This window comes from Mus caroli, unplaced genomic scaffold (genome assembly GCF_978045245.1).
Source record: "Mus caroli unplaced genomic scaffold, Mus_caroli_1 scaffold_19, whole genome shotgun sequence".
Classification (NCBI taxonomy): Eukaryota; Metazoa; Chordata; class Mammalia; order Rodentia; family Muridae; genus Mus; species Mus caroli.
The window spans coordinates 29,860,014-29,888,009 of record NW_028227274.1 but is presented as its reverse complement, the minus strand read 5'-3'; the positions used below and the strand labels follow the sequence as shown (position 1 = coordinate 29,888,009).

At 43.8% G+C, this 27,996-nt stretch overlaps 1 protein-coding gene across 1 annotated transcript; it reads left to right on the top strand.

Annotated features, from left to right (window-relative positions):
* Nucleotides 1-1,936: 1,936 nt before the first annotated feature.
* Tex51 (testis expressed 51) lies at nt 1,937-6,260 on the top strand. The gene is made up of 7 exons (XM_021151149.3): nt 1,937-2,145; nt 2,235-2,309; nt 3,400-3,489; nt 3,822-3,905; nt 5,552-5,627; nt 5,711-5,756; nt 6,067-6,260. Exons 1-7 carry the CDS (start codon nt 1,947-1,949, stop codon nt 6,172-6,174), a joined length of 678 nt encoding a protein of 225 aa, XP_021006808.1. The 5' UTR covers nt 1,937-1,946; the 3' UTR covers nt 6,175-6,260.
* The last annotated feature ends 21,736 nt before the right edge of the window (nt 6,261-27,996 follow it).

Below are 27,996 nucleotides of genomic sequence, written 5' to 3'. Positions count from 1 at the left end.
ATCTTGTCCTTTCTTTGGTGCAGGTACCTTCCTTGTGTTGGAGTTTTCCTTCCAGGATCCTCTGTAAGACTGGGTTGGTAGATAGTGTTTGAATTTGGTTTTGTTCTGGAATGTTTTGTTTTCTCCATCTATGTTGATTGAGAGTTTTGCCTGTTGGGCTGACATTTGTGTTCTCTTAGAGTCTGCATGACCTCTAACCAGGCTCTTCTGGCTTTCATAGTCTCTGTTGAGAAGTCTGGTCTAATTCTGATAGGTCTACCTTTGTATGTTACTTGGCCTTTTTCCCTTGCAGCTTTTTATATTCTTTCTTTGCTCTGTGCATTTAGTGTTTTGATAATTATGTGATGAGAAGATTTTTTTTTTCTGGTCCCATTTATTTGGTGTTCTATACACTTCTTGTACCTTTATGTCCATCTCTTTCTTTAGGTTGGGAAAATTTTCTTCCATGATCTTGTTGAAGACATCTTCAGGTCCTTTGAGCTGGGAATCTTTGTTCTCCTCTATTCTGACTATTCTTAGATTTGTTCTTTTCATTGTGTCCTGAATTTCCTGGGTGCTTTGGGTTAGGAGTTTTTTATGTTTTGAATTTTCTTTGACAGTTGTGTCAATCTCTTCTAGCATATCTTTTATACCTGAAATTCTCTCTTCCTTCTCTTGTATTCTGTTGGTAATACTTACATCTGTAATTTCAGACCTCTTTCCTAGGTTTTCCATTTGTGTTTTCTTTATTGTTTCTACTTATACTTTTAGGTCTTGGATCACTTTATTCAATTCCTTCACCTGTTTACCTGTGTTTTCCTATATTTCTTTCAGTGAGTTACTGATATCCTCCTTAAAGGGCTCTATTATCTTCATGAGATAGGATTTTAGAACAAATTCTTGATTTTCAGGTGTGTTGGAGTATTCAGGGCTTGCTGTAGTAGAAGAACTGGGTTCTGATGATGCCCACATATTTTGACTTCTGTTGCTTATGGTCTTGAGCTTGCCTTACACCATCTGGATATCCCTGGTTTTTGTTGACTGTATGGAGTCTGCCTCTGTTGTATCTGGGTTGTTTCAGGTCTCCTAGTAGGCTTACATCCCTGGCTGTATCAGACCACCTGTGGGGCCTTCCTACTGAGGGCTCTTCATGGGGCAGAGAAGCTGCTGATCTGTTGCCCTGGCTGCAGTAGATCTCCTGGGAGGGCTTCAGACTGTTGGGTCTTCCATGGAGCAGTCAAGCTGTTGTCCAACTGCACTGAGTGCAGCTGATCCTCAACTTCTCTGAGTGCAGAGGGTTCTCTACTGGTCTGACTACAGTGGGTCCTCTGGGATGTATTGGGATATGGAGTCTTCAAGGGAGCAGACCAATTAGGGGTCTGCCCCAGCAGCAAGGACCAGGAGAATGGAGTGGGAGGGATGGAAGGAATAAGAATAGTATTTGGGAGGGTGGGTGTTTTGGTGGGTGATGGGTCCTGAGTCCACCAGGCTCCCAGCAGCAACTCTGGGACTGGGGTCAGGGGTGGCGGAGGAGGGAGTGTTCTTACCAACTGCTCTGAGTGCAGCAGGTCCTCTGGGATGTATTAAGATATGGAGTCTTCAAGGGAGCAGACCAATTAGGGGTCTGCCCCAGTAGCAAGGACCAGGCAGAAGGGGTGGGAGGGATAGAAGGAAGGGGGGCATTAACTCTTTTAATAAAGTTTTTACCCAAATAGACAATGCATCCCAGTGTCCCATCCCCCAGCCCCTATGACCCTCAGACCTCTCAGTGCCTTACATTGCTGTTGATGTCACTTTCTCCAGTCTCTTTTCTCCCTCCATGTTGGCTGTGGTGCCTAAGCCTGGTTTTACTTCAGCCACCCTTGCTGTGTCTCTCGGAATTTACCTTTGTTCTGTCCAGAGAATGCCGTTTCCAGGGCAACAGCGTTCCAATTGAGACTGTGAGTACTTGGAAAGGACTCAGGAAGATGCATCTAGTCTTGCTGATCTGCCTGCTGGCAGGGACCACTGGGAAGAGCTGCCTCCGCTGCTGGCCAGAGCTGCTCACCATGATGGACTATGACCTGCAGGTGCTCTGGGGCAGCCCAGGTCCACCTACAGAACTCTCACAAAGCCTACACTCCTTTTTCCTGGAGAATAACACCATACTCTTGCCCTGGTACCTTGGTGAGGCACAGCTGGGCAGGGATGGGAGCACCCTTTTACCTGACCTGATCCCGTTCCCAACATCCCTCTGTCCCCTGTCCCATCCTCAGCTCGAGACAATTTGGATGAGGAAACAGCTACATTCTTCACCCAAGTAGACAACGCCATTAAAAAGCTGAGGGATGGTAAGGAAGACAATTGTCCAGGGGTTGAGTTGGATTACCAAGACCCATCCTACACAGCATTCCCCGGAGGTCACTTTGATGGTGGACAGGGAAGCTTCCTATGTTACTGTGCTGAGATGCACTCTATGGTGGTACAGCCCTGTAATTCTAGCACTTATAACGTGAAAGCAAACGGATCATAAGTTCTAGACCATCCTCAGCTACATAGTGATCAGTCTGGGGTACATGAGATCAAGTCTGGGGGCAGGAGGAGACTGGGAAAATGGTTCAGTAGAAAAATCACTTAACTGTATGAGTGTGAATATCTGAATTCAGATTCCACAGCCCACCCAGGTAAAGCTGGGCATAGTAGCACATGTCTGTAATCCCAGAGCTCCTAAAGGGTGATGGGAGGTGGAGACAGAATTTCCTAGAAGCTCCTGGGTCAGCTAGCTGCATATATACACATCTGCAAGCAACAAGAAACCCTGCCTCAAGAACTAAAATGGGAGGTGAGGACTGTCAGCCCAGGTCTTCCTCTGATATCCATATGTATGCTGTGACATGTGCACACCTGCATTCAAATAGAGGAACACAGAGACAGACACATACTCATATACCACCCCTGCTCTCTGTCTGTCTGTCTGTCTGTCTGTCTGTCTGTCTCTCTCTCTCTCTCTCTCTCACACACACACACACACACACACGTTTTTAAGTTAAGAAAAACTGTAGAGAAGACTCAGTAATTCAAAGATTTTCCCCTTTAAGCATAAAGACAGACCTGAGTTCAATCCCCAGAACCCACATTAAAAACAAACAAACAAAAAAAGCATGGCATTTGTGCCTGGCATCCCAGTGCTGAGGAAGCAGAGGCAGGAGGGTCCCTGTGGCTTGCTGGCAAGGCAGAACAGAGTTCCAGGCCAATAAAAGACCCTGTGTCAAAAATAAGATGGGTGATTCTTGAAGAATAGTACCCGAGGTTGACCTCCAGGTTCCACACTCACATGCATCTACATGCATGCTCACCTGTACACATATGTGCACATGCACACACACAAAAGAAAAGACGAACTTTATATCAGTGAGTCTCACTCCCTTCTGCTGCACACAGATAAGCCAGCACTGCTTAAAGAGATTCAGGTTCAGAAGAGTCTCCTGAACAAGAGACTGAAGGAGAAGTCCCAGGACCTGATGCAGAAGGGTAGGAAATGGGGCTGTCCCTGTTCTCCACTCCACCCATTACCTTTGCAACAGTGGCCTATAGAACCCAATGGGCAATCCCTCCTAAGGTCTCCCCAGGAGCTCTGGCCTACCCACAGCTTAGGTTCCTTCCATGAGCCCCTAGTCCCATGTCCTACCACCGCTCCCCGCTGCTCCCAGCTGTGTCTGCCTCTCTAGTGCCTCAGTTTCTCCACCATCTCACTTTCCCAGACAGTCTGCAATGAGTCATGTGGTATGTATGTCCATGGCTGAGCTGCAGGGAGGGACAGGAGACCCTGCCATGTCTGAGGCCCCTGCCCATTGCTCTGACAGACATCCTCTCCGAAATGGAAGTCACTGCATGTGCTGACTGCCGGAAGTTCTACCTGTCCTGCAATGACCCTACCTTGTGCACAGGTCAGGAGCCTCCACTGTACTCACCAAACCTCACTCCATTCACCCTCCCTTTCTGAAACCCTCCACCCCTGGGGTTGCCATCTCTGTCCATCATTCTTTTCTATCCAGACTAGAATGTTTCTGGATTTTTCCTGCTGGGTGGAGGACAGCAGAATCTTTGAGGTTTCCTGAAGTCCTTGTGTCTGGCTTCAAAGTCTGCGAGCCACTTGCTTCTGGGTCCTCAGATTCAGCATGTCTGAAACACTCTCATCCCATCTCTAGTCTTGACTGCTGTAGCTGCTTGTATTGCGAATGCTAATTATGTTCCCTCCAAAAACCAGCTTGCAGGGAGTGTCTGCACTAGTTTCTGGGAGCCTGCTCCTAGTTGGTTCTGGTTGGTAAATAAAGATGTCAACAGCCAATAGCTGGGGAGGACAGACAGAGACAGGGATTTTAGGATTCCTGGACTTGGCACCAGTGGAGGGAGAGAGATCTTCACACAGGGAGAGTGTGGAGGAGAAAGATCCACCATGCTTGAGAGTGTGGACAGAGAGAGAGAGAGAGTCCACTATGGAGTAGAAAAACAAGGAAAGTGCCCTAGCCTCTGGACCAAGAAACCGTGCGCCAGATGGCTGTCTAATTGGAGTTAAGAGCAGCCAAGATGGAACATAGAATTAGTAAGTAATAACTCAGGATTAACAGCGCGGAGGTTAGGCAGTGGCCCAGCTATTGTGCTGTTTAAGACATATTAAAATATAAAGGCTGTGGGTGTGTCTTTCATTGGGGAACGTAAACCATTGAGGCGGGTAGCAACCATGCCACTGGGTTTTATTAATATTAAATTCAGCAGGCTACACCTTCAGTAACTCGTGTCACTTAGACCCTCGCACCCTAAGCCAGGAGCCTTCCTCCCTGAACCTCAACTAAACCTGGTTGAATAGATTGCTGCACTTCATTCTCCCTTCCCCAGTCACCTACCTCTCTCTCTCTCTCTCTCTCTCTCTCTCTCTCTCTCTCTGTGTGTGTGTGTGTGTGTGTGTGTGTGTGTGTGTGTGTGTGTGTAGACAGAAATAGAGATAGGGAGAGACAGACAAACAGACACACATACATAAACACACACACATGAGAGAGAAAGGGGGAGGGGAGGGGAGGGGAAGAGGAGGAGGAGGGAGAGAGAGAGAAAGAGAGAGAGAGAGAGAGAGAGAGAGAGAGATTATTGCATCTTTTACCTGGGTACAAGATGCCCCAGCTCAGCCATTGGGCTTGCATGGCAAGCATTTTGCCTGGGAATTACCTCCCTTGTGCTCCATCTTCTTTTTGAAGTCTTCTCTCATTGGCCTAAAATTCACCAGATATATTAGGCCAGCTGGCAGTGAGATTCAGGAATCAGCCTGGGATCCTCCCAGGCTCTGGATCACAGGTGCATCCCACCAGGGATGGAACTCAGGTCCTCCTTGTTCAAGGAAAGCACTTGGCTGACTAATCTCGGGCATCTCTCTCGGGTCTCTCGACGGCAGCAGCCTTCCCTTGCTGCTTCCTACAACCTCAGCAGCTCCAGATTCGGTAAACATTTTGTTCAAGGGCACATCTGCACAGGACACACCTTTTGCAATCTCAAGTGCCCCGCCTGAGTCTCCCGACACATGCTTTCCCCTTTTCCACCCCAGCCAGGGTCACATGGAGCTACAAGTGGGTTGTGGTCCTTTTCACCATCCTGATGCTCCTGGCTGTTGCTGGCATTGGGTGAGTGACTTCTCTCAGCTTCAGTGTCCCTAAGGAAACACCCACTCCTTGACTGACCTGTCTTTCACCTTTTTCTTGCTCAGTGGATACTTTTTCTGGCTCCAGAAGAGGTCAGTGGAGGCTGATAAGGTACTGGAAAAATGCACTAATGTCTAGGGCTAATCAGGCCTTGAGGCCTGGCTCTTGCCCGCTTGGTCTGCTGTATGAAGCTGGGGTCCAGGACACAGATCGGCAAAGTTACTCAAGCCTCCTGTTCTCATCAGAGTGGCCCTGCAGAGCCACCTCCCCTCTCTGCCCTGCACACTGATCTGAACAGACCAGCACAGTAATAGCTTCATCATGGCTCCTGGGTGGCTTTGACCTGTGAGACTCCCAGTAGGGAGTTGAAGGGGTTGGGATTGTGTTGCATTGGAAAGTCCCATTTCTTTCCTCTTTGCAGAGAAGAGACAGCAAGTTACCTCCTTCAGGAAACGAGCAGCAACTAGGGCAGCAACCAGAGCAGCTGCCAGAGCCCATCCTGTCTGAAAGTTGTCTCTGGTCCTGGTGACTCTCTATTACACAAAGCACTCCTTCCTGGGGCCTGGAGAGCTCTGAGGCCCTGCAGCTCTGCAAACAAGACTGATTCTCTCTCTCTCTCTCTCTCTCTCTCTCTCTCTCTCTCTCTCTCTCTCTCTCTCTCTCTCTTTCTCTTTCCCTCCCTTCCTCCCTCTTAATACATACTACTTTGTAAATAGTTATTAAAAACGTTTTTTCTACATATATATTTTTTGAGAGATTTGGTTTAAGTGTATGGGATAGTCAGTTTTTGTCATCAACTTGACTGTATTTTAAATCACCTAGGCTGGTGTCCCCCTGCCTCCCTCCACTGGGACTCCTGCCTGGCTACAGGAGATGGTCACTTCTGGCTCTATATCCCTGCTGCTAGGAGTATCAACTATGATTATCCTCACATCCTCCCAGAATCCTCCCCTGTCCAGGCTTGTCCCAGAGCTAACACACACACATACACACACACACACACACATACACCGATTTCCCTTCTTTTTCCCAGCCCTCTCATCCCTCACCCCTGCTTCCCCACACCTAATCCTTACCCCTGTTCTCCCTCCCCATCGTCTCTGCCACCCAGTTCCCTCCCATCCACTTCTGACGTCTATTTTATTTACTGTTCTCAGTGAGATTCAAGCATCCTCCCTTGGGACCTCCTTGGTTCTTAGCTTCTTTGGGTCTGTGGATGATAGCATGGTTATCCTGTACTTTACAGCTATTATCCACTTATAAATGAGTATATACCATGTATGTGTTTCTTAGTCTGGGTTTTCTAGTTCCATCTATTTCATGATGTCCTTGTTTTTAATTTGGATCTCTTTCCCCTGGCTGGGATGCCTTGTCTGACCTCAGTGGGAGAAGATTCACTTAGTCTGCTGGAGCAGTTGTGGGGAGAAGGGGAGGGGTAAATGGAGTAAGGGGGTAAGAGGGTGGGACTGAGAGGAGAGGATGGAGGCCGGCTGTGATAGGGATGTAAAGTGAATAAATAAATAGATTCATTAAGTAACTAATTAGTTAAAAATAAAATAAAATCACCTAGGAATACTCTGTCAATAGCTACAGCCCTAGGCCTTGAAGTCCCTTTCTTTGTGTAGATGAAGGCAGGGGGACTTTTTAAAATCATGTTGTGCTGGCTAGTTTTTATATTAACTTGTAAACAAGCTAGAATCCTTCTAGAAGTAGAAGCCTCAATTGAGAAAACGTCCCAATTAGATTGCCCTGTGGGCAAGCCTGTGGTACCTTTTCTTGACTAATGTGATATGGGAAACCACAGCTCATTGTGGGCAGTGCCTACCACCCTGAGCTGGTGGTCCTGGCTGCTTATAATAAACAGACCAACAAATCCATGAGGATCAAAGCAGTGATCAGTGTTTTCCATGTCTCATCCTTCAGTTCCTGCCTTGCGTTCCTCCCCTGACTTCCTTCAGGGATGGACTGAGGTGAGAAAGTGTAATTCTCCTTCCCAAGTGGGTTTTTGTAATGGTGTGTTATCACAGTGCTGGAGACCTAAGAAGCACCATCAGCTTGAATTGACTTCCATTTCTATTGTTTGTCTTGAATTTCTTGTGTTTTTGAAAAGTATGTAAATGAACTCATAACTAACGCTTATCGGCATGGTACTGGCACAAGTCACACCAACCTGCTTTGGTGATCGGGACTATGGCGTTTAGTATAGAAGCTGAATCTAAAAGAGTATCTATCCACTGTGTTGTTTAACACCCTCTTAGTTAGCACAGGCTCTCCTGTTCTTATACCATTCGCCTCTCTGAACTACCAGAAATAGGCACCAGGAAAGCTAGCAACAGTATCTAAGCACCTAGACTCTGGCTCTCAGCTCCAAAAAACCTCAGGAGGTGCAGATGACCTAAGGAAGTGTATATGCAAATACAATCAGTATGTTGTAATGAAGAAAATGGGCTCTGAGAAATGCATCATGGGTTATCTCATCACTGTGTGCACAACACAAAGAATAACCAAGACTAAGGTGGTGCAGCATCACAGAGTAAGACAGGCTTACTTATCTGGTTCCCTGGTGTACACAAGCATCCTATCACTGACTAACATGCCAAATGATGCAGCACACCACTGTTGTGGTTTGAGAGTCCAGTATCTCTCACAGGCAGGTCCATGTGTTTAAAATACCAGGTTCCCAGCTGGTAGTGTTGTCTGGGAAGGTATAGAACCTTTAAGAGTTGGAGGATCGTAGGAAGAAGTAGGTCATTGGAAGCAGAACTTGAGGCTTTCTAGCCCTTTATTCTCAGCTTCTCACCAGTGACTGCAGTGTGACTAACCAGTGTGTGGCTTCTGCCTCCATGCATTCCCCACCTGCTGCCATGTCTTCCCTGCTATGCTGGAATGATCCTAAGTGTAAGCCATGGTAAACCTTCTTCATTTTAAATCATCTTTTCTCAGGTCTTTGGCCACAGTACCAAGAAAGTACTTAATGCAACCACTAACATTATAAAGCAATTTACTGTGTTTGAACTTTGAATGATATAAAGTGTCACCCTACTGTGTCTGACTTTCTCATGGTGTATTTGGAATGTTTCCCAGTGCCCATTGCATACACGAATGCCTTTGTTTCATGGTCATCAGTTTGGTATTATCCCATTGTCTACCTGTCTGCTTATAGTTTCTACTGATGATGGGCAATTAAGATTTCGATAGTTTGAGGTTGTTTTCACATTTCAATATGCATCCTACTATACACAAGCAAGTATTTTATATGGTCTGTAATCATGGGCTACATAATGAGATTTCTGGTCAACCAAAGAGCATTCAAGGATGGTCCCATAAGAATATATCACCGTGTGCTATGATAGCTATTGTAAAGTATGTAAATTCCCCCTGTGATGGTCACACAATGATGAAGTCACCCAAGATCTAGTTCTCATGTGAAGGTTCATGGGTTCCTAAAACCAAGCATTCATTGAAACTAAGGAATAAACATATACAGAGGCCAAGCAAAAATTAATTCCATTTTCATCTGTTTATATGTATATATGTGATATATTCAGATATATGAGGTAGGCTTGTTGAAGATGAATGTGCACACACATGTGTGCATATCAAGGACAGATGACAATATGGACAGTATTTCCTCAGGCACTGCCCACATTTAAAAAAAAATTTAAGTATTTTAAGTGTTCTTTGGGAATTTCTACACAGTGTGTTTTGGTCATATTTGCATTCCCACAACTCTTCTCAGATCCACCCCCACATTTCCTATCCAAATTACTACTGTATGTAAAAATGGTCTCCCAGTAGAGTATGGTTAACTTAGAGAAAACTGTTCTTCCTTTTCCCAGATAATAACTGCTAATTGCTCCATGGAGAAAGTGGTGTTGTGTGCCCAACTCCCCTCTCCATGCTGGGATTTGGTCTGTCTTGGGCTTGCACAGAGTTTGTGTGCACAGTCATACCCACTGTGAGTTCATGTGTGCAGCTGCTCTGTTGTGTCCAGATGTTTCCTTGTAACCATCTGCTACCTCTGACCCTCACATTCTTTCTGACCCTTTTCCACAATGATCTTTGAGCCTTGGGAAGGTGGCTCTGATATATGTGCTCCCTTTATTACTCAGCATTCTGTAGTCACTCCTTCTCTGCATCTGGGCCAGTGGTAAGTCAACAGGTGAGTCACCAGCTACTGCAAATAGAAGTTTCTTAGATGAGGACTGAGAGAAGCACTGACCTATTGGTAAAATGATAAAATCATTGGGAGACATTTTAATATTGTCCATTTGGCAGAGGAGTATTAGTAGGTTCCCCCTGGGACCTAGCCATAGGTTTGGAGACTGATAATAGTGCCATGTGTGGGTTTGTGTCTTGTAGAGTAGACTTAAATCCAATCAGAAAGTAGTTGTCTGCTCCTGTGATGTCCAAGCCACTCTTATTTCATTGGGCGTGTCTTCTTGCCAGACCAGTCATTGCTGTAGCTTACACAGCACCCATCTGGGTGTAATTAATAGTTACTCTTCTCCTCGGATAGCTTGCGTAGCATCTTTCAGTGCTATGAATGCCAGCTATTGAGAGGAAGCATCTAAGCCCATCGCAATTTAAATTCTCCGTGTTCTATGACACAAGTATGTGTATTGTCTCCATTTTTTTTCAGTGTCTTGAGATTTTCATTGTACAAGTCTTTTACCTCCTTGGTGGGATTTATTCTAAGATAAAAATAATAATAAATAAATAAATAAATAAATAAATAAATAAATAAATAAGCAAGCTTGACCAGCATTGCTTCCTTGATTTCTCTACACACACCAGGGCTAACAGAGTACCAATCCTCGTGAGGCAAGAAGGAAATCAAGTTCAATACAATTCAGTAGCTGGCAGTGATTCAAACTTCTAGAGTCTGACACTGGAAAGCCATATTTAAGCACAGCATACTTTTGGTAAAAGAGTTTTATGGTCATAATTAACTCAATCCTGTGTGTACAACAAAGCTTAAGACAAGTTTACACTGAAACTCTACAAAGTACATATAGCCTCTTCCATTAAGATGGGGTCTATTGACTGCAAAACAATGCTCAAGGTAAGGAAGGGTCTGGGGGAAATGGTTGAGATAAACATGAAAGTTTGTGAGAATCGGTAGCAGCCTGTCCTTACTGAAAGCACAGAGATGCTGTTGTAAAGTACATGGGACATTTCCCATGAGGATGGGTTCTGTTGATGGAGAATGCTCAAGATAAAGGCCTAGGGGAGAAGAGTCTGAGATAAACCTAACAGTCTGAGGGACTCATGTGAGGGCTGGTCCTACAGAGAGCACAGATCACCAGGCTATTAACTGCATCCATTCCCAGCTTCCCAGGTGGAAAACAGGTATACATCTCCTCCCATGAGGAGATGCCCAATAGGCATTTTCTCTCCCTCAGTGATGCAGCTATAGGCCAGATTAGACCAGACTAAAAATTGATAAGAGCAGGTTTATCATGAAGCAGCTCTTGCTTGGGTTTACTAATTTCACAGAGGTCAGTGAAGTCATACATCCAGGCTTAAGCAAGGGGGTTTCTTAGAGCTTAGGAGAGGAGTGATGACACACCAGCTAGGAGCTGGGTTTGTGTCCATACATGGTCAAAAACTGAGCCCCTAGGTGCATACTCTTGGGTAGATTGCTGAAAACTGGGATACAAGGAGTGATGATGTTAGCCCAGAGTTTTCTCTACGCAGATATGGGAGTTTTCTTTCTGTGGGTGGGATTGAGGGGAGGATGGCAAAGGGGTTTCCCAGTTTGTTCAGGGGATGAACAGAGGTTCCAGCCTAACCATGCCCCTGTGTGTTTAACATTCCTGGTTTTCCTAGTACTTATCTGTGACCACAAGGACTTTGTGCCCTGCAGAGTCCCTTCTCAATGCATTTGTCATTTATATATATGAAAGTTATGATTTTCTGTATGTGGATGCTGTATCCTGGATGTATTTATCAGCTGTAGGGACTGTCTGGTAGAGTCTTTAATACATAAAATCATATCTGCAAGGAAAGATACCAATCACTTCTTTCCCAATCTGTATTCCCTTTATCTCCTTTGCTTGTTTTATTGCTCTAGCTAAGTCTTCAAGTACTGTGTTGGACAGGAGCAAGGGGAGTAGACATCCTTGCCTTGCTCTTAATTTCAGTGGAAATGAATTCATTGGAAATTTATTTAGAATGATGTTGGCTCTGAGATTTCTACCTCTTGTCTTTTTATATTGAGATAAGTTCCCTGTGTACCTAGTCTTCCAGAACTTTTACCAGGAATGGGTATTGGACTTTACTAAAGGCCTTGCACTGGTTCATTTTGTGTCAACTGGAGAGAAGCTGGAATTATCAGAAAGCAAGGAGTATCGGTTGAGAAAATGCCTCCAGAAGATCTGGCTGCAAAGCATTTTCTAAATTAGTGGTAAATGGGGAAGGCCCACACCAAACTTATCTTATTGTTACTGTTGCTGTGATGAAACACTATGGTGAAAACAACTTGGGGAGAAACAGTATATTTTGTTCCATGTAACAACAGTTCATTATCAAAAGCAGTGAGGGCAGGAACTCATGCAGGGTAGGAACCTGGAAGTAAGAGCTGATGTTGAGGCCATTTAGGAATGCCGCTTTCTGACTTGCTCTCAATCGCTTGCTTAGCCCATATTTTTATAGATGCAGGACCACCAGCCCTGGGATGGCAATACCCACAAAAGGCTGCACATTCCACTATTAACCACTAATTTAGAAAAATGCCTATCAGTCAAATCTTATGGAGACATTTTCTCAACTGAGGCTCCCTCTATAATGACTTGAGTCAGAGACAGTAGAATTTTGGACTGAATCTATATGACTCTGGACATTTTTAGTTGGGAGATTTTTAACTATTTTATTTGGGTGTTTTAGATCTTTTAAAATTATTTATTTCATCTTAATTTTGGTGGACTGTATATTTTATATATATATATATATATATATATATATATTCATTTATTTCTTTTAGACTTTCAACTTTTATAAAATATACATTCTTTTGTAAACTATATCATTATGACTGAATTTCCTCACTGTCTATTGCAATATCTCCTTTTTTCATCTGTAATTTTGTTAATTTGAATCATTGCTTTTTGGTTAGTTTGGCTAAAGGCTTAATCTTTTCAAAGTATTAATTCTTTGTTTCATTGATAGTTTTGTGTTGGGCTTTTTTTTTTTCATTTCTATTTAATTTCAGCTCTGTTTCCAATTATCTCTTCCCACTGGCTTTTTTGGATGTTTTAGAGCCTTAGGTTGCACCATTAAGTTAATTTGAGATATCACATTTTTATGTAGACGCATAGTGCTATGAAATTTCTCTTATGACTGCTTTTATTGTTTCACTGAGGTTTTCATATGTTGTGTCTTAATTTTTATTCAATTCTAGGAATTTTTAATTTCCTTCTTATTTTCTTCCTTGCCCCAATTGTGGTCCAGTGGTGTGGTTTTAGTTTCCATGAATATGTATACTTTTTTCTTTTGTTGTAGCTATCCATCTTTAATGCATGATAATCAGACAGAATGAAGGATACTATTTTAATTTAATTGTTGGGACTTATTTTGTATCCTAATAAGTGGACTATTTTGAAGAATTTTCCATGGGCTGATAAGAATGTGTTTCTATAGTGTTTGGTGGGATATTCTGTAGATATCTATGTCCCTTTGATTTATAATGTCATTTAACTCCAGAGTTAATCTATTTAGTTTCTTTTTCACCTGATCTGTATGTTGGTAGGAATAGGGTATTGAAATCACCTGCTGTCTTAATCAATGTTCTGTTGCTGTGAAAAGACATCAAACACAGCAACTCTTATAAAGTAAAGCATTTAATTGGGACTGATGATTTCAGAGGTTTAGTTCACAGTCATGAGGATGGGAAGCATAGTAGATATGGTGCTGGAGACGTAGCTGCAAGTTCTGCATCCAGATTCACAAGCAACAGGAAGAGAGAAACTTTGGGCTTAGAATGGGCTTAGTGAAACCTCAAAGCCCACTCCCAATGACATACTTCCTCCAGCAAGGCCATGCCTCCTAATCTTTTCAGATGGTAACACTGCCTGGTGACCAAATATTCAAATCCATAGGCCTTTGAAGGCCAGTCTCATTTAAACCACCACATTCCACTCCCTGAGCCACAAAGGCTTATCTACATATCATAATGCAAAATGTTTTTTGTACAACTTCAAAAGTCCCCATAGTATGTCACAATCTCAACACTGTTTAAAAGTCCAAAGTTGAAAGTCTCTTCTGACACCTAAGACAATCTTTTCACTGTAACCCTAAGTAAAACTAAAATAAAAACGCCAGTCACACACTTACAACACACAATGGCATAGAATCTACTTTACTATTCCAAAAGGCAAGAAAGGGAGCATAATGAGGAAACACTGAACCAAGGCAAGACGGAAACCCAGCAGGACAATTTCAAATTTCAACTCTAAATTCTGAATTTAGAGTTGCCTGTTACCTTTGTTGACTGCAACACACTTCTCTCTCTTGGGCTAGTTCCACATCCTGTTAGAAGCTTTCCTTGTCAGGTATCTCATGACTCTGGCATCCCCAACATTTTGGAGTTCCCAAAGTAATTCAGGCTTGACCTTTGCAGCTTCACAAAATGGCCTCTCTGGACCTCCATGCATATAACACTCCTCACACACACACACACACACACACACACACACACACACACACACCTGGCCTCTGCAAATTTCTTTAGCCATGGAGGGAGATTCCACAACCCTTTCCTTGACTCTAAAGCCAGAACCATTTAGCTGAGGATTCCGAGTTCTGCTGTTTGCTGGGTGTGGAACATGCCCCCCCCCCCAGCCCCGTTCAATTATATATTCATCAAATTTCTATTGTTGATGGTTTCCTTTGCTTAAGACTTTATAAGTTAGAATAATTTATATAATATAATATAATAATTTATATAATATAAGTTAGAATAATTCCTTTATAAGTTAGAAGTTTAGCTGGGTGGGGTCTTGGCCTGAGCTTACCACTCACTTTATTCCATTTAGCCTAAGATATTTCCTTAAAACTTTTAATCTCTTTGAGCACTGTACTTAACTCTGTTACATTTTCTGATGCTCCTTTTCTTCTCACACTGTACATTCTGTATTTTCCTTGCTCAGCTTGTTCCTTTTATAGATCTGCATAGGAGTGCCCACTGATAACAACATGGCAGAGTCAATCCTAGACTGTCTTGAAATCTCTTCTGCCAATGACATTAATCAGAAACTCTTCAATTTAGCTTGAATCAGATATTTTGGACAATGGCAAAAGGAGCCACATTCTTCATCAAATATCCCAATAGTCTCTCTGCCACTTATTAATCTTATCCTTTTCTGAAATCTTTCAAACCAGGTACATAATCTACATTGCTCTTAGCACCACTGTTTCCATAATCCATGAGAATGCCCTGTTAAGCCCCACTTGAAGCATTCACCTGCTTTCCTAATCCAAAGTCCCAAAGTCCATATTCTGCCAACAAGCAGTATGGTCGGACCTGTCACAGCGATAACTCACTCCTGGTACCACCTTCTGTTTTAGTGTTCTATTGGTGTAAAGAAACACCATGACCACAGCAATCTTTATAGAAGAAAAGCATTCAAAACACCACACCTGCTATCATTATGTTAGTGTGGTTTTACGTCTAATAGTGTGTCTTTTGTGAAGTTGCCTGCTCCTATTTTGGGTACATATATACCTTTAGGATTGGACTATCCTTTTGGTATATTTTTCCATTTTGGTTTGATCTACTTTGTCGGATATTGGAATAACTATACCTGATTGTTCTGTTTGCTTGGAAGATCTTTTCCTATCCATTTACCTTACATGGTAACTCTCAGCTATGAGGTATCTTTCTTTGAGGCAACACAAAGATGGATCCTGTTTTCTGATATGATTTGTTAGAAAAAGGTCCCTTTATTATAAGATTGGCACAATTAATATTGAGAATTATGATTGAACAAGGTGGGCTAATTCCTGTCATTTTGTTCCTTTTTGTGGTTATTTTATTCAATGTCTTCTGATTCCGTGTTTGGCAACTACTTATTTGTTCCTTGTGTCTTCTTGAGTGTGTTTTGCCATTTTTTTTCATACTGAAGTTTTTTTTTCCAGTATCTTTTGTAGTGAGGAACACAGGCAATGGAAGAAACTCAGATTTACAAGCTGACTCCGTCTTGAGCCTGCTTGTTCCCAGTTTGAACTACGGTTAATAGAAATACCACAAACAATTCCAGGAAGAAACTGCCCTGGGCCTGAGCCAAACAGGAAATAGAGGGAAAGTGCCTAAAATTCCAGAGGTTATAGACAAATTGCTCAAGCCAGCTGAAGTCATCACTGAACAATCTCTGTACACCAAGATACCCCTTGCCGAATAAGGTGAATTCCAGGCTGGAGACCCCAGTTTCCTGCTCAACCCTTGCCAAACATGGCAACTGCTAGGTTAGAGACCCCTATTCCCTGCTCAAACTAGTATAAAAACCCTGCCTAATTGAGGCTTTGGGATCTCACCATGAGTCTGCTGCATCAGAGGAGTCTGATGTTCTTAGCTTAAGCTTGAATAAAGTCTCTTTGCTTTTGCATCCAGATTCATTTGGGGGACCCTGAAATCTGGACTCAACAGTAGAGCTGGTTTAGAATTCATAAATTCCTTTAATCTGTTTCTGTCATAATGTTTCCTTTCATTTTCAAATATGACTAACAGTTTTGCTGGGTTATAGTAGTCTGGGCTGACAACTGACCTTCTATAACTTGTAGACTATCAGTCCAGTTTCTGGCTTTCATGGTCTCCACTGAAAAATGTTATTCTTATAGATCTTCCTTTATATCTTACTTGATCTTTCTTGCTGTTTTCAGTACCCTTTCTTTGTTCTCTGCATTTACTCTTTTGACTTTTATAAAACATGGAGAATTTCATTACTAATCCTATTTGATGGTCTGTACTCCACTTTGATTTCTTTCTTTTTATGTCTTTTTTCTTTTTTATGGTTTTAGATCTTTATTGTAGAAAGGCAGGGAGAAAGGAGAGAAGGTAGAAAGAGAGAGAGAGAGAGGCCGGCCATGGTCGTGTGGAGAGAAGGGGGAAGAAAGAGAGAAGGAAGAAAGGCTAGGGAGTAAGAGAGGTAAAAGCTTTCCACTTTGATTTCTTACAAGCAACTCTTTCCTTAGATTAGAGAAGTTTTCTTCTATGATTTCATTGATATTTCTCTGCATTTGACCTGTATGCTGTTATCATTACCAGCTTTGTTTCATTTTGGTTTTTTCTTCTCTTTACCCAATTCTATTTTCATATCTTGAGCTGTTTCTGTTATTTCATTCATTTATATTTCCACAGTCTTCATTCTAGCATCTATTCATATTCTTATTGAGTTACGTTTGTTATTCCGCTTTTGAAATCATCTTGTAAGTTATCTTAGTGTGTTTGCTTGGGGACAACTAATGGGAACACAAATTTTTAGTGGAAACTTATAATTTTAATTATTCACCATTTGTGTATTTAGAATTGGACAAAGACAAAGAGATAGGTTGTTAATACTATTTCTTGGTATGGAAATCCTGCCTCTCTTTTGTTAAATAGGTATTTGGAACTGTTTCCTGATACCTTAATTTGTCAGGTGGTTGACCAACTATATGGGACTTAGGATTGATTTTTTGGGCACTTCAGTGTTGATGCTTAAATAGTCCTGGCTCAGTTTTCTAGTTTTCAGGTTTCTAGTATAGGAGCAAACCTTCTGTAGTTACAAAAGTGGTTATTCAGAGTCAATCTTCAGCAAACTGGGGGAGAGACTAAGAACCTAAGTAAGGAGTGTTGGTGGAGTTGATGTTATGAGTCTAATCATCTAAAAGAGGAGGGTCAGGGAAGAAGCAGAAGGCAAGTGTGGGGCAAGTAAGATTGGGGGTAAGTGGAATTACTGGTTTGGATTTAGTGCCCTTCGATGGAAAATTTTAATCCTCAAGTGTGTGTGTGTGTGTGTGTGTGTGTGTGTGCGTGCGTGCACATGAATACTCACATGCACATGGTTGAGTGTGAGAATCTAGTGTCTGCCTGTAGAAGGAACCAAGTGTGTACAACTGGAATAGGTGCAGTTGTCATGAGTGAATGGAGTCTCTATTCCCCACCTAGGCATGCGGAAAGGGCACTCCACTATGTGTATTAGTGGCATGGACTGAGCTCTCTATCTGATAGATGGACATGGAAAGGGACACAGAAGAGTAGATGGGATATGTGAGTGAGTAAATTACTGGTGTGAGTCTAATGAGCCTCCCTGGAGCTTCGAATCTATACTACCTTGATTTTTGAGTCAGGGTCTCTCACCAAACAGGAACTCACCAAATAGGCTAGACTGGCTGGCCACAGAATCTTGAAATCCATTTAACTCCACCTCTCTACCACTGTGATTGTGAGTTTGCACCACCACACCTGCCTTTTTTTTCACATGGGATCTGGGAATCTAACTCAGCTCCCCAAGCTTTCAAAGCAAACATTTTACCAGCTGAGACATCCACCACATCAATCAGGTTAGCAACACCAGGTATTAACCACAGCAGAGAAATAGCCTAGACTTCTGAGTGTTCTGCCTATTTCTCCATTACCCAGACTTACTACATGTGAGGAGCGGGTGTGGCAGCAGTCCCAAAATGGCGCCCGGGACTGCAGCCAAGTCTTATGACTTGCACCCTACTTCCTCATACACCTGAAAATAAGCCGCATCCATCGTGAGAACTGTGCAGGTGCACCATGATGCAGGATTGGATCATATAATGAGTGATGATTCTGGCCAATGGACTGCTGTTACATGGACTGGGCTAATGGGGCGTGGTTGAGGGGTTATATAAGGGATTGTGATTGGGGGCAGGATAGAATAAGGATTACAAGAGAGATTGATTTCTGGAGAAAGATTCCTGCATGCATGTTGAAAGGTTCCTGAATAAACTGCTTTGAGAAGAACGTAGTGTCGTCATTCCTTTCTGCTGGTCAGAATCGGAGGCGACAACTACATGTATGTTTCTGTGTGTATAGTTGTAGGCATGTTTGTATGGGGGCTAGTATACAGGTGTGTGCAGCAGGCACTTATGCACATGCGTGTGCATGAAGTTAACTGGATATCTTTTTATTCATCTTGGTTTTTTGAGATAAAGTCTCCCACTTTGCCTGGAACTTGTCCCTTTAGGTAGACTTGCTGGCCAACAAACCCTAGAGATCAGCAAGTCTCCCATGGGACCATAAGCACATGTCACCATGCCCAGTTTTATTTTCACATGGGCTCTGGGGGTGGAATTTGGGTCCCTGTGGTTGTTCATCAAGCAGTTTACTGAGGCATCTCCAAAGCCCCTGCACGTGTCTTCTGGTCACGCATATCACCCTAAATATGGCACCATTATTCACTACATTCTTCCCATCATTGAAGGCCTCAGCAGAGCATCCTTTCCTGTCATCCACTGTTGATCTCATGCATGAGGAGTGACTACAGGGCTCTTGGAACATGCGCAAGTCACAGAGAGTCATTTCTGGGGAAGGAACTGGCATGAAGTTGATAACTCACTCCACAGTGGAACCAATGGCAGTATTAAAACTTCTCCTTCTACTGAGTCTGAGCCAAGTCATCACTGGCCCAAAATGATTCAGTCAAGAGAAAGAATGAAGAACTCGTATACTGTGTGGCAACTGCTATTTCTGAGCCAGCATGGAAAACAGTAATTAGGAAACCCGATCCGTGGAAATGAATGTTTGTTATTCCTGTAATGGAAAAGGACAAGACACATCTGATTCATCTGATTCCAGCAATCATTAATAGTCACTGAAGTCTTTTTAAAAATATTTAGTGTGTGTGTTTGTGTTTGTGTGTGTGTGTGTGTGTGTGTGTGTGTGTGTGTGTGTGTGTGTGTGTGGTATGTATAAGGTGTGTGGTATGTATGTGATTTGTGTATATGTGTATGTGGGGTGTGTGTGTGTATGTGTGTGATGTGTGGTGTGTATGTGGTATGTATATGATTTGTGGATATGTGTATGTGGTGTGTGTGTGTGTGTGTGTGTGTGTGTGTGTGTGTGTGTGTGTGTAGGGGACAGTGTATACCTGAGTGCATGTGCCACAAAGGCCAGAAAAGAGTGGTGACATCCCCTGGAACCGGAGCTACTAGCTTGTGAGCTGCCAGACATGGGCTGGGCGTTAGAATCAAACTTGCACCCTCTGTAAGAGCAGTAATCTGAGCCCTCATCCAGTCCCATAGCATCTTCATAAAACAGTCCCATAGGATGTTTATGTAGATGCTGCTTTTTAAGGGGAACTTCAGTGTCTAGTAATCAGTCTTTGCTGTTGTTCTTTTGAGGCATGCCTTGCTCCTTGCTTTTGTGTTAGCATTGGAAGCACCCAACTCTGGACTCTACACACATACTTTACATTGTTCACAAGCTGGATATTTCTTTTCTTTATATTCCTTACTCGTGACAGAGGAAATAGAGCTGAGTCCACAAAGGCACAGAGGACTAAGGGACCTGGCAGCATGTTTTCAGACCAGCTCTACATGTGACTTCCATGTAAGCACGAAGTCCTCACACATCAGAGCTCTGAGATGTAATATGTACTGAGGATGAAGTCAAATCTTGCTAAACAAAGAAGGAAGGGAGAGAGAGGCAGGAGAGAGGAGAGTGAGGAATAGGAGAGAGGATAGGAAGGAGAAGAGAGGAGAGAGGGGAGGGAAAAAGAAAAGAGAGGAGAAAAGGAGGAAGAAGGGAGGGAGAGAGAGAAGAGGAGGAGAAGGGAGAGGGGAGAAGAGGAGAGGGAGAAGGGGAGAGAAGGAAAAAAGAGGGGGGCATGGGAAATGGACAAAATCCGTGCACAAACTTCTTAGATCTGAGACGGCTTTCAGTGTGAGTGTACATCTCCTTTGAAAAGAGCTATAGAGTTAGTGTTTTCTGAGTCTGGGTCACTTCAATAAATGGTTTTTCAGACCCATCCAGTTTCCTGAAAAGTCCATAGCTTAATTCCCAGCTTTCACATTTAAAAAGCGGTTGTACCTACTGAGGTTGCAGAGATGGGGTCCTGGGACCTGAATGGTAGCTTACCAGCTGAATAGTCAACATCAAGGTTGAGTGAGAGACTCTGTCAAAAAATAAAATGGAGAGCAGCTGAAGAAGACACCTGCCATCATTCTCTGGCCTCTACAGGCATATGCACCATCATATACATAGAAGAAACTGAGGAGAAAGGAGAGGTGGGGGAAGGGAATATCTAGATCCTTGAAAGTTTTCTGTGAAGGAAGAATAACCCATTGGTCTAACACAGCAAGGCTCCCAAGCCATGTAGAGCTTTCCCTGGGCCTGCAGTCTACTCACAAAAGCACTGTTCCTTTTAAACTTCTCTGGTACAGAAAATAATAATAATAAAAGCAAAAGAAAACAAAAAACAAACAAACAAAAGATGACAATTCCTGGCTTTCCAGAGAACAGCTAGGAAAAGGATCGATTCCAGGGAATATTCACTAAATCCTAAGAGAAGTTAGTGTGGACATAACTTCTTTTATGTAGAGAAGCAAAAGTGCGTTCCAGTGGCAGTCTCATAAGTCGGGGCCTGGTCTTTTGTTAATGACACTGACCACCCCTCCTCCAGGTAGCCAGCACTTCCCACACAGGGAAGTCACAAGTAAAACAGCATAAACTGGGCTCTCTGTAGAGGAATTTTAATCCAGCAACATAACTGCCCTGGCAGGGGATCATATCCAAAGATCTTCTAGGTCTATGTGAGCCAGCTGGAATACAGACATACCTTTAATCCTAGAAGACAGAGGCAAGCAGGTCTCTAAATTCAAGGCCAGCTTGGCATAAAGCAAGTTTCAGGTGAAGAAAAGCTATGGTCCAGTACAAGCCTTTAATCCCAGCACTCAGGAGACAGAGGCATGGAGATCTCTGAGTTCTAGCCAGTCAGCTCTAGTCAATCGGTTGAGTTCAGTGCAGTGGAGTTCAGTTCGGACAACTGGGAGTCAGTCAGTGAGTGCAGTGCAGTGGAGTCTGTTCATAAGTTCATGCAGGTCACTGTAGGTCAGTCGAGGCAGTCCAAGCCAGAGAACAAGAAGGAGTCAAAGGATTGAACCAGATCGCCAATTAGAGGCCAAGCAGAGCAATTCAGTAAGAAACTGAAAGAAGCCAGATCGAATCAGTCAGCTTGGAGAGGAGTTTGAGCCAGAACAGCTGAGTTGAACCAGCCAGCCACAGTTAGAAAGGAGAAGGGGTGAACTTATTCAGGGCTCTTTACTGAGTTCGCTGCGCTGCACTTTTTTCTAGGTCTAGCTGTGGTCACAACACCTTTTTCTTGTAATGGGACATCTCTTTCCCTATCCCCAGTAAAGAGGCAGTAGGGGAAAGAAAAGATTAAGGCTGTTGTCAGGCGGCAGCTGTCTGATACCCAAACACAAGTCAGCAGATGAAAAGAAACTCCTCAAACCCTGATCTCTGGGCAACTTCCAGCTCCCTTCATGCCTGATGCCAGCAGCAACAACAGTGAGGAGGTGAGATGACAGCTGGCGGCATCCTGGTGCTGTAGGACTTGGGTCTGCAGATCCTTTGGTCAACAGGTGTTAGCCTATGAACAGTGTATAAGCTTAGGAAGTCAAATGCTTTAGCCCTTGGCTACAGCTGGCTTTGCAACTTCCAGGCAAGCCTGGGTTTCAGAATTCCTAGGAAACCAGAGTTCCTTAGACCTTGTTTGAGGCTCACAGGCAAGCTTCAGTATCGAGATGCCTCAGCCCTTAGCACTAGGCTGTGTGACAGCCCAGAACCCAGGATGTATGAGACCTTTGGTCCTGAGGACTTCACCATTCTCTAGCCTCAAGTTTCTCTTCCCATTCTCCCCAGAACCATCCTGAAACACAACTCTCTGCCTCTTTTTGCCCCCAAGCCCCACCTCCCTGTCCTGGCCATGCTTGACCTGTCCAGATAGCAGCCTCTACTCAGCTGTCAGCAGGCAGCTGCCTTAGCGCTCACCACTGGACCAATGGCTCAGCTGCTGCTGACCAGGACTGGGCTGGGCTCCCTCCTGTTCTTTTCCTTCCCATTCCCCACTCAGCTCACTACTAAAAGTGGCGAAGGAGAAACTACCTAAGAGAGATAGAACTGTTGTAACCTCGGGGAAGTCACCACTGAGGGTTTCTCCCAGGGGACTCATTCATGGAGCCTCTGCAGCCTGATTTGTAGCCTGAGAAGTGGTGTTTGGATTCATCCCAGCCTTTTCTCTTAGCACCAGCCAAGGCCTCAGAAGCTTCTGTTTGATCCAGTTGTAGTAGTTCCTCATCTGGACCACAAGAGGGTGCATGTGAGAGTCCATCAACCCTTCCTGAGCCAGTGCTTGCAGGTCAACTGCCAGTGCTGACAGAAGGGTAGTCTGACGATCCTTTTACTCAGATCAGCAAGTGTACTGAGAGAGTTCAGTGGTGACTATTAGGGACTCAAATTACCATATCCCTTAATATCTTTGCTTGTTGACAGGAAAGTGAGCATCAGCCATGCTTAAAATACAACTCAATAAATCGAGCATAACCCTGATCTCTTTCATACATGTGTATATGTGCATGCATATTTCTGTGCACGCAGGTGCACTTTAGGTGTTATGTGTGTGCATGGAGGCCAGCAGTTGCCCTCAGTGTCGTTTCTCAGGAGCTAGCCAACTTGATTTTCTGAGACATGGGCTTTCATTTTTACATGCAGTTTGCCAATTGGATTAAACCAGCTAGCGAGCAAGCCCCAGGAATTCATCTGTCTTTACCTCCCTGTGCTGGGAGTACAGGAGTGTACCATACCTGACTTCTTTGTGTGTTTTCTGAATGCAGATCCTCATTATTGCACAGGAAGCACTGAATGGTGTCACCTAACAGTGAAAAGACTGTCAGAGTGCCCAAAAGCTGTCCAAAGCCCAGAGGCAGGGTCCCCCTGACCTGTGTCTGTTTATCTATCTCCGGGGCCCTTTCCTGTCTCTTCCTTCTTTTCTTCCTTCCTTCCTTCCTTCCTTCCTTCCTTCCTTCCTTCCTTCCTTCTTTCCTTTCTTTAGCATATGTATGTGCATGTGTTCATGTTCACTTGTGTGACAGCACACATGTAAGGTGAACATGCATGCTTATATACATGCATGTGGAAACCCAAGGTTGAACTGAGAATTTTTCATGATTCTTCACCACCTTATTGACTGAGTCAGTGTGCTGGACAGTTTTTGGTCAACTTGACACAGCTAAAGTCATCTGAGAAGAGGGAACCTCAATTAAGAAAATGCCTCTGTAAGATCAGGCTGTGGGTAAGCCTGTATGGCACTTTATTAATTAGTGGTTAATGGGGGAGGGTTCAGCCCACTGTGGGTGGGGCCATCCCTAGCCTGGTGGTCGTGGGTTCTATAAGAAAGCAGACTGAACAAGCCATTCAGAACAAGGTAGTAAACAGCACTCCTCCATGGCCTCTGCACTAGCTCCTGCCTCCAAGTTGATGTCCTGCTCGAGTTCCTGCCGTGACTTCCTTCAGTGATGAACAGCAATATGAAAGTGTAAGCCAAATAAATTCTATTCCTTCCCAACTTGCTTTTGGTCATGGTGTTTCATTGCAGCAATAGTAGGTGTTTCATTGCAACAAAGACAGGCAGGGTCTTAACAAACCCAGAGCACAACAATCCAGGACAGACTGCCTAGCCAGCAGCTGCCTCAAGGGATTCCTCTTGTCCCGCTTTCAATTACAGGCAGGGTGCCATGGTCACCTGGCATTACATGGGTCCTGGAGATCTCAACTCTGGGTCTCCAGTTTATGCAGCCATCTCCCAAGCAGACACTTGTAAAGGGATTTTACTCCAGCAATATGGTTACTCTGGCTGAAATACAGACACGTGCTTAATACACACTTGTAATCCCAAATGATGAAGGTGAAATTGGTTTGTAGAAGAAAGCATCCATGTTTGAAAGTGATGTGTACTTGAGCGGCAGACAAAGTGACAAGTCAGAGAAAGAATAGAATAGGATATGACCAACTCTCACTAACACACACACACTCAGAGAGAGAGAGAGAGAGAGAGAGAGAGAGAGAGAGAGAGAGAGAGAGAGAGAGAGGCTGTGCAGAGAGGGAGGAGAGAGGAAGCAATTTTACTGGGATAGTTGAACAGACATGGGTTGCAGAGAGAGAAAAAATTATAGACACAGATGAAGACAGAACAAGCCAAAGAAGGAGAAGGAGCCAGAAGGTTAGAACATATTGCTAGTGTTAGTTTGAGGCCAAGCAGAGCAATTCAGTCAGAAGCTGAAAGAAGCTAGTTTGACTCAGTCAGCATAGAGAGGAGTTTTGAGCAAAAACAGCCAGAAGCCAGAAAGAGCTAGAAAAGGTGAGCTTACTCAGCAGTAAGTCTCAGAGGCTGAAAACATTCTAGGCCAGGATAAGATGGTACGGAGGCTAGAAGCTTCAAGGACTAGGCCTAGGTTAGTAGATGAAGGCAGTAAGCTTTGGAGACAATTACTTCAAGCAAATAAAATTTACTTTTACCATCATTTCTATAATGTTTGTCATGGAACTATGTTGCTGCTTCATTGACTGCAAAGTGCTATTAGGACATCCACAGAAACAGGAGACAGGGCCACACTGAATACCTGCACACAGGTGGAAGGGTTTAAAGGATCTCCGCAAGTTTGCTAGAGACTCTAACAGACCTCAGCCACATCCTGTGCTCCATCAGTTAACCAACTGTTCATGCCGTCCAGACACCCAGGCTGGTTTTCTTCGGGATGCTCATGGTCAGAAACTATGTCTACATGTAGAACAGGAATCTTTGGTGCTGTGTGGGATATGGACACATATTAAGCCCTTCTTCTTGCTGCATGGGTTTCTTGGTTCTGGGATGGTTTGGGGTCAGCCTTCGCTCACTGTGTTTTTCTTTCTGGTTCGAGTCTGGGTTACCTTAGTCAATATACTTTGTAGGTCCATCCTATTTCCTGTATACTTTGTTATTTTAATTTTTTAACAGCTGAATAAAATTTCACCGTGTGCACATATAGTGAACTTTGATTACCTGTCCCTCTGTTGATGGATATCCAAGCTGCTTCTGTTTCCTATCCACTGTGAAGAGCCCAACATCAACCAGGGATGTTACACCCAGGCGGTACAGAAACAAATCACATATTTGTTAATTTTTTAAAAAGGAAATCTTTTTTAAGATTTATTTATTTATTTTATGTATCTGAATACGCTACAGCTATACAAATGGTTGTGAGCCATCATGTGATTGCTGGGAATTGAACTCAGGACCTTCAGAAGAGCAGTCATTGCTCTTACTCGCTGAGCCATCTCACCAGCCCAATTGATAATTTTTTGAGAAAGCTTCCCGCTGGTATCCATAATGGCCGCCCCAGTTCCCACACCCACGACAGGTGACTCAGACTACTTCCTCCCACGGCCCCTCACTAAGCGCTTGCTGTCGTCTGTTTTCTTGATCCTAATGGTCCTGACTAGGGTGCAGTGATGTATGAAGGTGGAGGGACATGTGCCACAGTGCATTCAGAGGTCAGAGGACAGTTCACAGGGTCTGGTTCTCCTTCTAGACGATCTAAACCCAAGTCTTCAGGCTCTGTGGCCTAAACCACGCAGCCATCCAACCCTCAGGCTCAGCGATGGAATATTAAAGAAGTTTCCGTTCCTGTTTCCGTAGTCGATAAGGATATTTCATACTTTGTAAAAGTCCACATTGGCCATTTGTTTTCTTTTAGGAACTGTCATTAGCACATATCCCGCCCCCTTTTAGGAACTGACAGTCATTAGCACATACCCCGCCCCCTTTTCGTTCCTCAGTGGCTTGGTTGGGTTGTCTTTATGTTTGTTTTTCTTCAGTGTTGGCTTTGTGGTTTTGATATTTAATTTTTACAGTTCTTTATACATTCCAGACATCATCCCCCTATCTGAGGTTTAGCTATCAGAGACATCTTCTTATAATATAGATTACTCTGTCAATAGTTCCACTTGACGAGTAGAAACTTTTTAAATTTTTTTATTTTATTTTTCACCTCTCTCTCTCTCTCTTTCTCTGTGTGTGTGTGTGTGTCTGTGAGTGTGTGTGTGTGTCTGTGAGTGTGTGTGTGTGTCTGTATGAGTGTGTGTGTCTGTGAGTGTGTGTCTGTGTGTGTGTGTGTCTATATGAGTGTGTGTGTGTGTATGTGTGTGTGTGTGTGTGTGTGAGTGTATTTAAGTGCAGACAGGGGCTGGAGTTACGGGCAGTTTGAGCTCCCTTATGTGTGCTCAGAACTCAGCTCAGATCCTCTCAAAGACTCTGAAGGGCGCTCAACCACCAAGCTGTCCCTCCAGCCCCGTAAGCAGAAACGCTTCGATTTCAGTAGCCCTGTTTCTTGCTTCTTCGGTGTCTTGAAGTATTTCCTATATTTTCCTCCAGCAGCTTCAGCATTCTGGGTTTTAAGTTAAGGTCTTTGGCCCACTTTTCTAGAGTAGATTAACCAAGTAGAAAGACTTGCCCCTATGGTGGTGGCTCCATTCCACAGGCTGGGGTCCCAGACTGAATAAAGCGATTCCAAGCTTGGCACCAGTGTCCCTCTTACTCAGCTCCCTGACTAGGGATGTAAGATGACCTGACACTTCCTACTTCTGCCGCCACGCCCTCCCTGCCGTGACAGGCTGTAACCCCTGGAACTGTGATTTCCATCAGGTAGTTTGTTGCAGAAGTGAGACGTATAATAGTCCTGCTCGCCTGACTCTGAATCCCCTGATTGACAGGCCCTGCAATGTCCAGCTCCGGGTACATGGCCACCATCAGGAATAGTGGGACAGGCCTATAATTTTAGGATCAGAAGGCTGAGGCAGGAGGATTACAGTCAGCCTGGGCTATATAAATAGATCTTGTTTATTTTGTTTTTTGTTTTTTGTTTTTTTAAAGATGAAGTGGGGGGTTGGGCAGGTGGGGGTAGTAAGGACAAGAAGCCCTTATGATGTATCTTTGAATCTTGAAGTACAGTAAAACCTAATGCAAACACTTTCTAATTGCACTAGTTTTCAGTGAAAATGACTGAAAATCTTCCACACTGAAGACCCTGGCTGCAAACCCCCATAGAGCAGAGGTACCCTGGATCCTCAGCTCAGATCTGGGCTCCAAACCCAAGTCCCCCAAGGGAAAGGACCAGGGGAAAGGAAGGAGAGGAAAGCTATAGCTTTCTAAGCAAGTGACTAGAAACGATGTTCTACAGCTGTGTCCAACCTTCTGACATCAGGGCAAGAAAGAAGTCTTCTATGACGTTCACACCTCCGAATCATGAATTGAATTACCACACAAGACTGCACAAGCAATCTTACACCACTTTAAATAAGCTGTATACT